The sequence below is a fragment of the Myxocyprinus asiaticus genome, chromosome 31 (assembly GCF_019703515.2).
Source record: "Myxocyprinus asiaticus isolate MX2 ecotype Aquarium Trade chromosome 31, UBuf_Myxa_2, whole genome shotgun sequence".
NCBI lineage: Eukaryota > Metazoa > Chordata > Actinopteri > Cypriniformes > Catostomidae > Myxocyprinus > Myxocyprinus asiaticus.
Genome location: NC_059374.1, coordinates 16,192,553 through 16,206,681, shown reverse-complemented (window position 1 = coordinate 16,206,681; position 14,129 = coordinate 16,192,553). Strand labels below are relative to the sequence as shown.

Genomic DNA, 14,129 nt, shown 5'->3' with positions numbered 1-14,129 from the left:
TCTCCCATTCTTCTTTGCAGGACCTCTCAAGCTCCATCAGGTTGGATGAGGAGCGTCGGTGCACAGCCATTTTCAGAACTCTCCAGAGATGTTCAATCGGGTTAAAGTCTGGGCTCTGGCTGGGCCACTTTAGCACATTCACAGAATTGTCCCGGAGCCACTCCTTTGTTATCTTGGCTGTGTGCTTAGGGTCGTTGTCCTGTTGGAAGATGAACCTTCGCCCCAGTCTGAGGTCCAGAGCGCTCTGGAGCAGGTTTTCATCAAGGATGTCTCTGTACATTGCTGCATTCATCTTTCCCTCATACCTGACAAGTCTCCCAGTTCCTGCCGCTGAAAAACATCCCCACAGCATGATGCTGCCACCACCATGCTTCACTGTAGGGATGGTATTGGCCAGGTGATGAGCGGTGCCTGGTTTCCTCCAGACATGACGCTCGCCATTCAGGACAAAGAGATCAATCTTTGTTTCTCATGGTCTGAGAGTCCTTCAGGTGCCTTTTGGCAAACTCCAGGTGGGCTGTCATGTGCCTTTTACTGAGGAGTGGCTTCTGTCTGGCCACTTTACCATACAGGCCTGATTGGTGGAGTGCTGCAGAGATGGTTGTTCTTCTGGAAGGTTCTCCTCTCTCCACAGAGAAATGCTGGAGCTCTGTCAGAGTGACCATCAGGTTCTTGGTCACCTCCCTGTCTAAGGCCCTTCTCCCCTGATCGCTCAGTTTGGCCAGGCGGCCAGCTCTAGGAAGAGTCCTGGTGGTTCCAAACTTCTTCCATTTACGGATGATGGAGGCCACTGTGCTCACTGGGACCTTCAATGCTGCAGAAATTTTTCTGTACCCTTCCCCAGATCTGTGCCTCGATACAATCCTGTCTCTGAGGTCTACAGACAATTCTTTGGACTTCATGGCTTGGTTTGTGCTCTGACATGCACTGTTAACTGTGGGACCTTATATAGACAGGTGTGTGCCTTTCCAAATCATGTCCAGTCAACTGAATTTACCACAGGTGGACTCCAATCAAGTTGTAGAAACATCTCAAGGATGATCAGTGGAAAGAGGATGCACCTGAGCTCAATTTTGAGTGTCATGGCAAAGGCTGTGAATACTTATGTACATGTGATTTTTTTTTTCTTCGTTTTTTATTTTTAGTAAATTTGCAAAGATTTCAAACAAACTTCTTTCACGTTGTCATTATGGAGTATTGTTTGTAGAATTTTGAGGAAAATAATTAATTTAATCCATCTTGGAATAAGGCTGTAACATAACAAAATGTGGAAAAAGTGAAGCGCTGTGAATACTTTCCGGATGCACTGTATTTAGATTACTCTTTGAGAGTATAATTTTCTTATAGTTGTCTGTTAGTAAAGTTATTAAATCACTGATTGGTTTGTGGCAGGTGTGCACTAATAGTGTTAGGGAGCTTAGTATGCATCTTAGTTAGATTAACTTGATGCAATGCAGCATATATGCCACAGTGTAATATGTTTTATTGCTGTTGGATGTTGGATAGGGAAAGTAGTTTTTCTTCAAGGATATTATTTTAATACACTTTTTTTTTCAAATGCATGTTTTTGTATGATCAAGTGTATGTTATACAAACTCTGAAATGTTCCCTGTTCAGTACTAAACTGTGAAACAGTTATATTTAAACGAATATTTATGTAAAAAGCCACTCAAGGCTGTGTTACAATTTCACAATGGCATCAAACGTGGTTTATCCAATCAGAATTTACAGTTGGAACTATTAATTTGATTTAAAAAAAATAAATAAATAAATAAACCACACCACAAAAATGAGGACCAACTTTGATTTATGTGGCGCTATTAGCACCAGAGAGAAAGTAACTCTCAGTTGTTCGCTGAATTATGGGTCTTTTCATTTGAACATTTTTATTGTGCCACAGCTGCACAATAGTGCTCTATTGTATTATCCATCTGTTTCTTTATTAGGAGCTCATTCCTTTTGAAATTCATTTTTCTAGTTTCTTTGATGGCCCAGAATACCTCTGAAATAACTCAGAACATTCGAGACTCCAGTTGTGGCTCTAATATCATACAGGAAGAAAAAACAGACAAAAAAAGGCCCTCGACTGCATGCAAATGAAGCAAGACTGTGAAGTGTGTCTGAGTAATGAATTAAGGTGCAAGGGGATCTGACGCATGTCATCTTCAGTGGGAAAACCAAAGATAAGTTCATAGTTTCTCGTCAAATGAACAGAAGCAAAGACACAAATTAGAGCACTTCAAAAGAGTGTTTTAAAATCGATAGCCAGAAGTTGCAACCCTTTCCTTTGCCACATTGTAACACGGTGCAGAGATTTCTTTCTGTCTTCTGAGATTTGAGATTCTAAGACATAAGCTTTAACAATACCAAATCCTCAACAACAAAACAAAGGAAGCAAAATAAAATAAAAAGAAGAAGAAGAAGAAGAAGAAATCTTCCAAACTGACATTCCAGTGACCTCTGTGGAATTAAGGAAGGCATGTTTTTCTACTCTTTGGTTCAATAGTTCACACTCTTTTGATCTTGCAGACTTACTCAATCTTCACAACTGAGTGCAAAATTAGCTTTTTACCTGCAGATTTCCAATGCTAGACTCTGCAGTGCTCTAGGGTTGGATCAAAATTTTGGCTATGGTATGATACCGGTCTCTGGTACATCAGTATTGACAGTGCTACGTATGGGCCGTGAATGTTTTTAGTACAACACCAATTGTTTATCATTTTGAACATTTTTGTAATTAAATCCATTCTATTTTTATACATATTCTCATATTGTGCCTTATTTTGTAACAAAGTGCATGCTGGTTTAATTGATGCCACGTCTGTTCTGCCGACAACACCAAAGGAACTAAATGTTTTTATTTATTAATTTTTTTTTTTAATTTTTTTTTTTACACTTTGTGGTCAATGCTTCCCTTTGAATATATTCAGTTGTGCTGTATATCCATGCATAGTAAATGCAAACACTAAACTCACTGTAGATCTGCAATTATTAAATAACTTTCCCCATGCTTTACTTACATATTTAACAAAGGTGTTTTTGCCGCAGTCACCTGATACTATTCTTATTACTGTTTTTACAAAAACATGACATATTCAGCTTGATGATAATTAAGTGACCTTAAATTCATATTAAACACCCCATATAGATTTGGATCAGAAATAAATTGTAAAATGAAAGTTGTTATATAAAATTCTGTAAATGCGCTAAAAACTGTTTTGATAAATCTTGCATTATCAAATCAATCAAAATCAAATCACTTTATTGTCACACAGCCATGTACACAAGTGCAATGGTGTGTGAAATTCTTGGGTGCAGTTCCGATCAACATAGCAGTCGTGACAGTGATGAGACATATACCAATTTACAATAACATCAAATTAACACAACACAATTTAAACATCTGTTATACACATAATTACACACAACAATATACAAATAATAACATACACTGTACAGTATACAATACGCTGTTTTTTTATTTATTTATTTATTTATTTATTTTTCTATATAGATACACATTATTCAATAAAAATTAAAAATAAAAATATATATAAAAAAGTATATATATATATATATATATAGAATGTACAGTATTGTACTGCACATTATATTTTGTACTGCAGTATTATATTTTACGCTTCATGTCACACTGCCGAATTATTTTCAATAGCAGCACATTTTGGTCATTTTTTAGTACCAGTATACCATGGAACCCTAATGAACACAGACACAGTGAATGGCACATCACTAATAACTTGTATGATTCCCAAAGGTAATATTATGTAGTCAACATTCATATGTCATGAGATCGATACACATTTGCAAGAAAAAGTATGTGAACCATTTGGAATTACCTGCATTTATGTATAAATCTGTCTTAAATTCTGGTTTGAACTTCATCTAAGTTACCTTAATGAACAAACACAATCTGTTTTAAATAATAACACAAACATTATTGTATTGTTCTTGTACATACTGAATACATCATTCAAAGATTCACAGTGTAGGCTGGAAAAAGTATGTGATCCCCAAGGCTAATGACGTCAACAAAAGCTCAGAGTCAGGAGTTGGCAAACCTGGCATCCAATAAGTGAAACGAGTTCAGAGGTGTGGATTAGAGCTACTTTGATTTATAAAAAGCACTCAAACATTTGGAGTTTGCAATTCATAAGAAGCATCTGCTGACGTGGGCGATGCCTTGCAAAAAAAGAGATTTCAGAAGACCTACGATCAAGAATTGCTGCTGGAAAGGGTTACAAGTTTATCTCAGTGAGCTTAGAATTAATCTGTCCACAGTTAGACAAATTGTCTAAAAATGGAGACAATTTAATACTGTGGCTACTCCCCCTAAAAGTGGCCGTCCAGCCAAGATGACTCAAAGGGCACACCGCAGAATGCTCATTGAAGTAAAAAAGAGCCCTCCATGTTTTATTTCTTTTCAAAAGAAAAGAGAACATCTTAGAAATACAGAATATACTAATGATCAGAGCCTTGAGAATCCAGCACTAATAAGAAACACATGTTGTCTCATCTGTAGTACATTAAGGTGAAGTCCACACAAATAAATGCCCCAGAATAGTACCTTTTCCAAATTACCACAATAATTGCTTCAAAATTCCGTCCTTCCTTTTTTATATATATATTTTTTTTTTTTTTTTGTCAGGGTGCCATGTGTAATACAATTCCAACAGAAAGAAAAATCAGCAATTGTTAAATAATAATAAATATTATATGATGATTATTATCATATATATATATATATATATATATTCATTGCTGGGTTCATAATACTCTTACATTATAAATTAAATAAGTCATATTCAAGAGGTACTCTTGTAATGTTCAACCAAACAGTCACCATGTCAACATTTACAAGTGTTGCCACTAAAAACTGTATTTTTAAAAAGAGATTTGTATATATTTTACATATAGCAACTCTGTTTCCTGTAATTTCCTTTTTACTCACTCTCTTCTTTTATACAGTATGTTTTGTGTGTGTGTGTGGGGGGGGGGGGGTGGGGGGTTGGGTGGTTTACAAGGACATTTTTTAATGTTACAAACTGGTAATTATAAGGGTATTATGCTATAAATGTGGTTTATGAAGACATTTCTAGTGTCCCCATAATTCAAATCACATAAAAAACATACTAAACAATGTTTTTTGAGTGTGTGTGTGTGTGTGTGTATGTGTGTGTGTGTGTGTGTGTGTGTGTGTGTGTGTGAGGGTTAGGTTTAAGGTTAGGGTTAGGGGATAGAATCTATAGTTCATACAGTATAAACATAATTATATGGAGAGTCCTCATAAGGATAGCCGCACCAACGTGTGTGTGTGTGTGTGTGTGTGTGTGTATGTGTGTTTCCTACATTATAAAATCAAACTTCATTAGCAGAATTCTGCGTTAAAATCTCTGAAGTACTTATTGTGTAAACTTTTTATACACAAAACTCCGCCCATAGACCTTACACTTATGGTACACTTATTTCAGGGGAAATTAATGTAAGGTCAAGGGTATCGATTTTAACATCGGTTGGTGTGTTGATGGAACCTTTCAATAAATTATACACATTTGCCTGTAGAAAATATTACATAATGGACAATAAATTCCCTCTGTCTCAAGAAGAGAGACTCAGTGGTAGCGTAAATATATATATATATATATATATATATATATATATATATATATATATATATATATATATATATATATACATACACAGTGTTGGGGAGTAACGGAATACATGTAACGGGAATACGTATTTAAAATACTAAATATAAGTAACTGTATTCCACTATAGTTACAATTTAAATCATTGGTAATTAGAATACAGTTACATTCAAAAAGTATTTTGATTACTGAAGAGATTACTTTGCATTTTATTGTCATTTGTTTCATTGAATATTTAGTCCTTTCAGGTGGAGAACATTTATACATATAAATGATGCGATCCAAAGTTCATTTGAACAGCGGTGAAACACTTTCTTATGATGTGTTACATTCATACGAGCAGACAGAGAAGTAAGTTTGAAGTAAGTTTGGAGCAGAAGAAATAAAAATAAACCTTGTGTAAATTGTCACTTTACACTAAGCTAAAATGCTATTTCTAGCCATTTTACATGCACATGTTACCAGGCACGATCATATTTTTTTATCAAGAAAATTCACGTTGAATCATAATTTCTTTTTCTAGTAAAACCTTTGATATTAGGGCAAAAATCGTATTCTTGATAATCATTTTTGTATTGTTTTCCTGTATAAATATCAAAAAATCTTTAAAACAAGATCAATTTGATTTATCTTGTTTTAGAATAACATATTTAGGATTTTCAGAGAATGTATTTTTAACATGTGTATTTTGTCTTACTGTACTGGCAGAGTTTTTATAGTCAAAACAAGTGAAAAAATCTACCAGTGCTGAAGAAGTAATCCAAAGTATTTAGAATACGTTACTGACCTTGAGTAATCTAATGGAATACATTACAAATTACAAGTAACCCTCCCAACCCTGTATATATATATATATATGCACACTACCGGTCAAATTTTTGAAACGCTTGACTGAAATGATTCTCATGATCTTAAAAATCTTTTGATCTGATGGCGCATGCTTAAATGTTTGAAATTAGTTTTGTAGACAAAAATATAATTGTGCCACCATATTAATTTATTTCATTATAAAACTAAAATGTAATATTTTTTTTTTTTTTTTTTTATTTTTTTTATTTATGACTTTGACCAAATAATAAAGAAAAGCAGCCAATAAGTGCTCAGCATAGATGGGAACTCCTTCAATACTGTTTAAAAAGCATCCCAGGGTGATACCTCAAGAAGTTGGTTGAGAAAATGTCAAGAGTACATGTCTGCAAATTCTAGGCAAAGGGTGACTACTTTGAAGATGCTAAAACATAACACAGTTTTGATTTATTTTGGATTTTGTTTAGTCACAACATAATTCCCATAGTTCTATTTATGTTATTCCATAGTTTTGATGACTTCACTATTATTCTAAAATGTGAAGAAAAATTATAATAAAGAATGACTAAGTGTTTCAAAACTTTTGACCAGTAGTGTGTATATAAAACACAGTGCTGGGTAGTAACAAATTACATTTAATCTGGATAATTTAATCAGATTACAAAAATCAAGTAATTGTAATTAGATTAAATTACATTTTAATACTGTAGTAATTGAACTACGGTTACTTTTTTAAAGATTACATGATTACATATTAACAAGGCTACAGCTGTAAACTGTTAATAATATATTGATAATTTTCATATCAGTATCATCACTTTCTTACTCCAAAGAGCAATAGTCTCACAGATTAACATTTTGAGCATGTGCTCCTTTTATGTTACAACAGGATATGCACCTCAGCTAAGGAATAGGTGATGGACTATTACTAAGTATTATGGGTTCAAAGTAAGTGTCTAAGAGTTTTGAGCTGTTAGCTTTGACCTAGCAATGTCATTGCTGTTGATTTCATGTTCATTACTGTTTGTTCATGTAATGTTTCGTTTTATGCACTTAAAATGAACTAGATCATTTTACACTATTGTGTAGACCTGCCTGCAGGGTACACAATAGTTCAACTGCAAAATGTGCAGCAATATGGAACAAAGCCCATTGCTCTACTGTTGCTGCTGATGCAGTGGAGTCCATTGCATTAAACTTGACATACAACCTGACACAATTGTTCCTTTTGTGACTTGGTGGAATTGATGTTCATTATTGTTTGTTAATTTGGGATCATTTTATGTTGATTTTATGCCCATTAATGTTTTTAATGCTGCTATTGTTTTATGCACTTAAAATGAACTTGATGTCTCAGTGTTTTGAATCATAAACTTTGGCACTGTCATTGCTGTTAGATTTAATGTTTATTTCATGTTTAATGCACTTTTTAAAAAATGTCAAGGAGCTCTTTTTGTTAGTAATAAAAAAATTGAATACATTTTCTTCCTCTACTTTTATGTTAAAATGATTATCCTACTCAAATGCATGTGACATAAAATAAAATAGAATTAGGTTGAAAGTAATCCAAAAGTAATCATCCCAGCACTGTATATATAAACAGTAAATACTCTGTGTATATATATATATATATATATATATATATATATATATATATATATATATATATATATATATATATATACTTTCGACTTCATCATACCACGTTGGTGGAACGACCTTCCCAACTGCATCCGTGAAGCTGACTCACTCTCTGTCTTCAAAAAATGACTAAAAACACATCTTTTCCAAAACAAAAAGAAAAAAAAATATTGTTTTGAATACTATTCTGATGCTAGTGAAACTTTGTAATACGGCACTTTTCGTACCACTGTCTCCTTAAGATGATTCGCTTATGTTTTCCTCTTTTGTAAGTCGCTTTGGATAAAAGTAAATGTAAATGTAAATATATATATCATAATTGTGAAAATTCTGACTACTGTTTTAATTTTGAATAATGCATTTAATAAATATTGAAGGTATATATTAAATGCATTATTCAAAATTAAAATAGTAGTCAGAATTTTCACAATTATGATATACGTTTCCCCACTCTCTCTTCTTGATAATGTGGCCATAGATATTTCATGCACTTGGTGGACAAGTATAATGCTAATTATATTCATGTATTATCTGTGGAATACATGCTAATGTTCAACTCTTGCCTTGCAGGATGATTCCCTCCACGACTTATGACTTTCTGGTGCGAGACCTGGTATCAGGCCGGGAGTACGATCTGTGTGTGTTGGCCGTCTATGATGATGGCCTGACCTCGCTGACCGCCACACGGCAGGTGGGCTGCGTCACATTTGTAACGGAGACAGAATACAGCCAGTGCCAGTCGCTGCGCAGCCATTTTCTGGGCGGCACCATGATCATCATCATCGGAGGCATCATCGTGGCTTCTGTCCTTGTTTTCATCATCATCCTAATGATCAGATATAAAGTTTACAGCCATCATGGGGTGGATTCCACAAAGGGAACCGCCATGACGAACGTACGATCACAGACGAATGGGGGGCAAGCAGCGGGGCAGGTCCCGCGCTCAAGCTCCAAAATTGTGGAGGGTCAAGAAGTCCCAGGAGCAAGTTTAGGGGGGGCTTCATGTGCTGCTACTAGTTTAAAAGACTCCACAGCCACAGTCCTAGTCACAGACTCTGCAATGGCCTCTGATGACATAGTGTCCCCTAGTCAAAGGCACCATTCCAGGACTTGTATAGAGCTCAAGAGACGGTCTTCTCTGTCCCCTAAAGAGGGGACAAGCATAGAGATGCCTGAAGGTAAGTAAAAGATGACTAAAACAGAGAGCAAAACAAAAAGTTGAGCAATTATGAGAAAGAATGTGTCATTAAAACCCTAACACACATTACTTTTGTGATTTACAATGCTTAAGGTTGCTTGCAGGCAATTGCACATTTCACATAACCCCTTAACAGTGTGCTTTTAACAATGCCCGTGCACTTTATTGCAGCTTGGAGTGCATCTATATAGATTCCTGTTATTGCCAGGAATAGAGCCATTCACCTGATTCAATGGGCCATGTCCAAGTATTTCTTAAAGTGATTTTCCTTTGTGGAATGTAGATTTATGGGTCCAATCAGGTAATTGCAGTTTCTAGATGAATGACAATGGAATTCAAGAGAACCTCAACCTTAAATCATATAATTGATCAAATCCATTCAGTAAGGAGCTTGTGATGCAGGAGGTTGAACATCCATGATTCCCCTCTGATCCTGTGAGTCACAAAGCACCAAATGGTTAGGAATTAAAAGTAATCATGAGCCAAATAAGTTAGCAGAGGATGTGAATTTCAATGTACATTATTGTGTCTGCAAAAGCATGCCACCTCTAAAAAATATCACCATTTGCTTGAGTTTCTGTAGAACTGTGGATCCAAAAATGGCAGCCCACCAACACACCCTCGATAAATAGCACAGAAATATATTAAATGGCTGTGTGTATTACATAATACATCAGAGGAATCAGTGTTTTGGAGTGCTCTGGAAATGTGGTATTTATTGTCTTTTCCATATGTGCAACAAACAGTCTACTGATTAGTTGTGAACATCTAGTATCAGATCTTGACAGAAAAACATTTGCTTCTTGTAAATCAAAAGGCACCAGCAGACAATTTGTTTTCCCCAGGCGCCATACACATCAGGAAGACACCTGTAAGTCTCTTTAATACAAAGCTCTCTGGCACTCCATGTTCAAATATTATTGTATAATGACTGCCAAACTTTATAACTGACCATTGTCCCAGGCAACCGATTTTAGCCTGGTTTCATAGAATCCCGTTACTACTTTACACCTACGTTTTTGCAAAATGATTTTTACTTGGCTCGTTGTACTCTAGAATGATCAGTAACACTGCATTTTCCTGGTGAAATGAACACTAGAGGCACTATAACAACGAGTTTTATTTACTTTCACATAAATCATGAGTAAAAGGGCAGATTATCAGTCCTTAAACTCTTACTTTTCACCCGGTTCTTTACACAATGCTATCTTATGACATCTATACACTTTTACGGTAGTACAGGACTTGTACGGTAATACAGTATCATTTGCATTACATAAACAACTACATTTACATAAACAACTAATGCAATCAAATTGCACATTAGCTCAACTGTTAGCGTTTTGGACTTGCAAAGCAAAGAACCCAGAGTCCTGCAGAGCACACCAGTCAACATCTGAGCCAAAAGTGTTTGAGAAGCACCACAACATGACATGGTTGCTTCAGCAATTGTTTTTTAATCTCGCATTTGCTTTTTACGACACTATTGGTTAGGTTTAGGTTTTAGGGTAAGGAGATTGGTTTTGTTGATTTAAAACTCAAAAGAGCATTAACCTTAAAGGGGTCATGACATGAGGAATGACAGTTTGTACTATAAAAACATATTGTAAGTTTCAGAACTCAAAACTTCACAATATTTTGAACAATAGTTTGTATTTGCATTTTCATATAAATAAACTTTTTATAAAACAAGTCAAATAAAACACTGAAATTTATGCATTCTATTAGGCCTTTTTTTTTTTTTTTTTTTTTTTTTTACATTGATAAAAAAATAATACCTACAATAATACAGCAACAAGCATATTTCATGAATCTATAACTATTGTTGTTAGCCTATTATTTTTAATAGTCACCTTATTTTTGTTAAACACCGCAGGTGTCATTATGCATGGAAGTGAAGATTTTCTACATCGCTGTGCGAGTTTCACATCTCTCATACTGTGCAGTCTCTTTATTCTAAAATAATAAAACAGTCTGAACTTAAATCATATATAATGTCTAATTATGTATTTATTTTTTATGGTAAGTAGCCAAGCAATGAGTGGGATAACATACAATCAGCCAGTCATTACCTCTTCACGCTGGGGTCCTGATCACCCTGTTAGGGTTTATTTTGCAATACTGACTGTACATTATCCCTTACTTATTTCTAACACCTTTGACCTTTGTTTCCTTTTAGTGGAAAACACTGTTGCAATTACGGCCCCATGAAATGGCTTGACGAAAGCCATTTTTTTTTTTTTCGTTTATTTTTTATATAATCGTCCGATTTATAAATGGCCAAAAGCCTTCCTTTTACATCACAGCCATCATATACTCATTCAAGAAAGTATTTTATTGTACAAAAATTTGAAAAGCTTGTGAATGTCTTGAACATTTCGGTCCGGAAGTGAAAATCTGTCAATTTTAAATGTGTGTATCATTAATTCAGTCAACATTAAGAGTACACTAACATATAGTTGGCCTCAAAGAAACATAAACTAAAAGCCACAAAACTCCTATTTTGATTTCATGAGGTCTTATAAGTCATATGGCTATTTCTGCTGCCACAGCCAGTATGCCATCCTTCACCTCAGAAAGCAGACTGCCCTTGAGTGGTCTTACGAGTGAGCCACGAGACCACTCTCTCCTGTCACTAACACAACCTTGCCCATCTCTCACAGCTATTTTTCTTTCACTCTCAGACACGATGAGCCCACAGGTCAGCGAAGAGAAGAAGGTTCAACGAGATTGGAGCGACTTTAAAATTTGATGACTCCTTTCGCTGTCCCGCAAGAGGCAGCCATCAACCCTAAAGAGTAATGGCATCTTTCCTTTCCTATTCTTCCTCGGTCATGTGCTATGTGGAATGTGAATAATTGAGATTGTATGAGAGAAAGAGAGCTGAGTAAGATGAAATAATAAGACTGGGATGTTGGGTGATATAGATAGCAACCACAATTTGTATTTAATTTTTACAAGGGGACTGGCTTAGATTCTATGGTCATGCCTGGTGCATATAGCAGCTCTTTTACATCCTAGTACTGTTTAGTGTGGCAGATGCACTTTTTCACTATTCTGTTTTTAGTTCCAGAAAATGTTTAGTACCAGCTGAGACATCTTTACTTCACTTGGTTTGTGAGTGTGTTTTGTTTATTGTTGGCCTTTCTCTCTCTGTTTTCAACCCCCTCCAGAGCACACCAGGTCATCAGATTATGGGGAAAAATATGGAATAATTTGTCCGAACCCCTACTGTACTTTCTCCCTTGAGTTTTTCACTCATCACACTGACTATGTTTCCTATCTGGACATAATTGAGGACTCAATCCACTACTGCATCAAATGGAAACAGAGCACATACAGTATTTCTTCTCCATTGCTGGCTTTTGGAACATATTGCCTTTTACACACCTGCGGCTTGGACTGTCTATGTGTTTGCTGCCAAGTACAGTATGCATTGTTTACTGGATGGTCTGGGTTCAAGAATGGCACTTCACTTGGAGGGTGAGTATGCATTTAGTACAAGGACGCATTTCAATCGAAATTGAAATAAATGTAGGATATTATATACATTGTTTGTCATTCTTATTCGATTTACTTAACCAATGTCTTTGTTTTAATTGGTTATTTTGCTGTGGAAGCCTGTACGGCAAAATAATTTGGCAAAGTGATATGGAACCGTTATGCGGTCAAGACCTTGAACTACTTCATAGCCGTTAGTTTACTGGAAAAATAATTGCACACGTTAGAACGTCCGTCATCCAATCAGAATCAAGCATTCAACAGACCCGTTGTATAAACATTATTATATACTGTATAATACAACAGTTAGTTCTGGTCCTCAAATCTGATTGGACAAGAGATGTTCCAAGAGCACTGATGTTTCACACCATCAGCACTCAGATGCGTTACTGTTTGTATCACTCCACTTGTGTTCATGGCATTCTAAACTAAAGTTTAAGAACAGCACAGATGTCAAAAAGCAGCTAGATGAATGTCTTTTCGTTTTTGATTGTGACATTAAAGATTTTAGCCAGCAGGTGGCGACAAAAGACCATTTGAACGTGTTGTGAGCCAGTTAAGTTGACTGAGTCAGTTATGTCAGTCAGTGAGCTGTTTCTTTGAAGTCATCGGCATTGTCTCTCACTCCATGACCACTTGGATTACCACTACAATACAGCTGGGAAATAGAGTTAAACTAACAGCTTCAGCATCATATCACAGCTGAGAGACACAACAGACGATGTAACATACTCAAGGTGCCTGTCTACCGGAGTTTCCACGTTGGGAGGAGATTGTAAACATTCAACATGGCGGAGGAGAGAACAAAATCGTCTACCGCAAAATACTCAGGGAGGACTCCGCTCGGACAGCTATTTTTACACAGAGAAAATAGAATGTATTTGACCAAAATTCCATTATCTTCAGCAAGCTGATAAACAGCTATAGCTTTACTGTTCATATCTGCTTGGAAGTCGCGACAGATGCAGGTAATTGCACATGCTCAATCGGTCTTTCTCTCTCTCTCTCTCTCTCTCTCTCTCTAACACACACACATCTTTTTTTTCTCCAATACCTTGTAAGAAACAGCCCAAGCCGTCATTACTAGTTCTAAAGTGATGTTTTGGAAATAGTAATGGAGGCTTGGTTGCATCTTTTGAACTAGCAACAGCAAATACTGATCTGTGGCGTAAGAAAGTAGTTCCATGCACAAGTGCGTTTTTTTGTGACAGTTCTTAGTTTTTCCCCATTTATTTTTACTTGTTAGTTGAACTGTGTCGACTGTGGCCAAATCACGACAGTGTTGATATAGGACCGTACAGCACTCTTGCTTG

General features: G+C 35.8%; 1 protein-coding gene across 1 annotated transcript in view; it reads left to right on the top strand.

The window, feature by feature from the left end:
* zgc:172282 (leucine-rich repeat and fibronectin type III domain-containing protein 1-like protein) overlaps positions 1-14,129 on the top strand; it is a 115,671-nt gene that overhangs the window by 82,284 nt on the left and 19,258 nt on the right. Inside the window, exons 3-5 of the mRNA XM_051665410.1 lie at positions 8,688-9,295; positions 12,000-12,113; positions 12,489-12,798. Of these exons, the coding sequence (XP_051521370.1) occupies positions 8,688-9,295; positions 12,000-12,067 (676 nt within the window). The 3' untranslated portion in view covers positions 12,068-12,113; positions 12,489-12,798. The remainder of the gene's footprint in view (positions 1-8,687; positions 9,296-11,999; positions 12,114-12,488; positions 12,799-14,129) is intronic.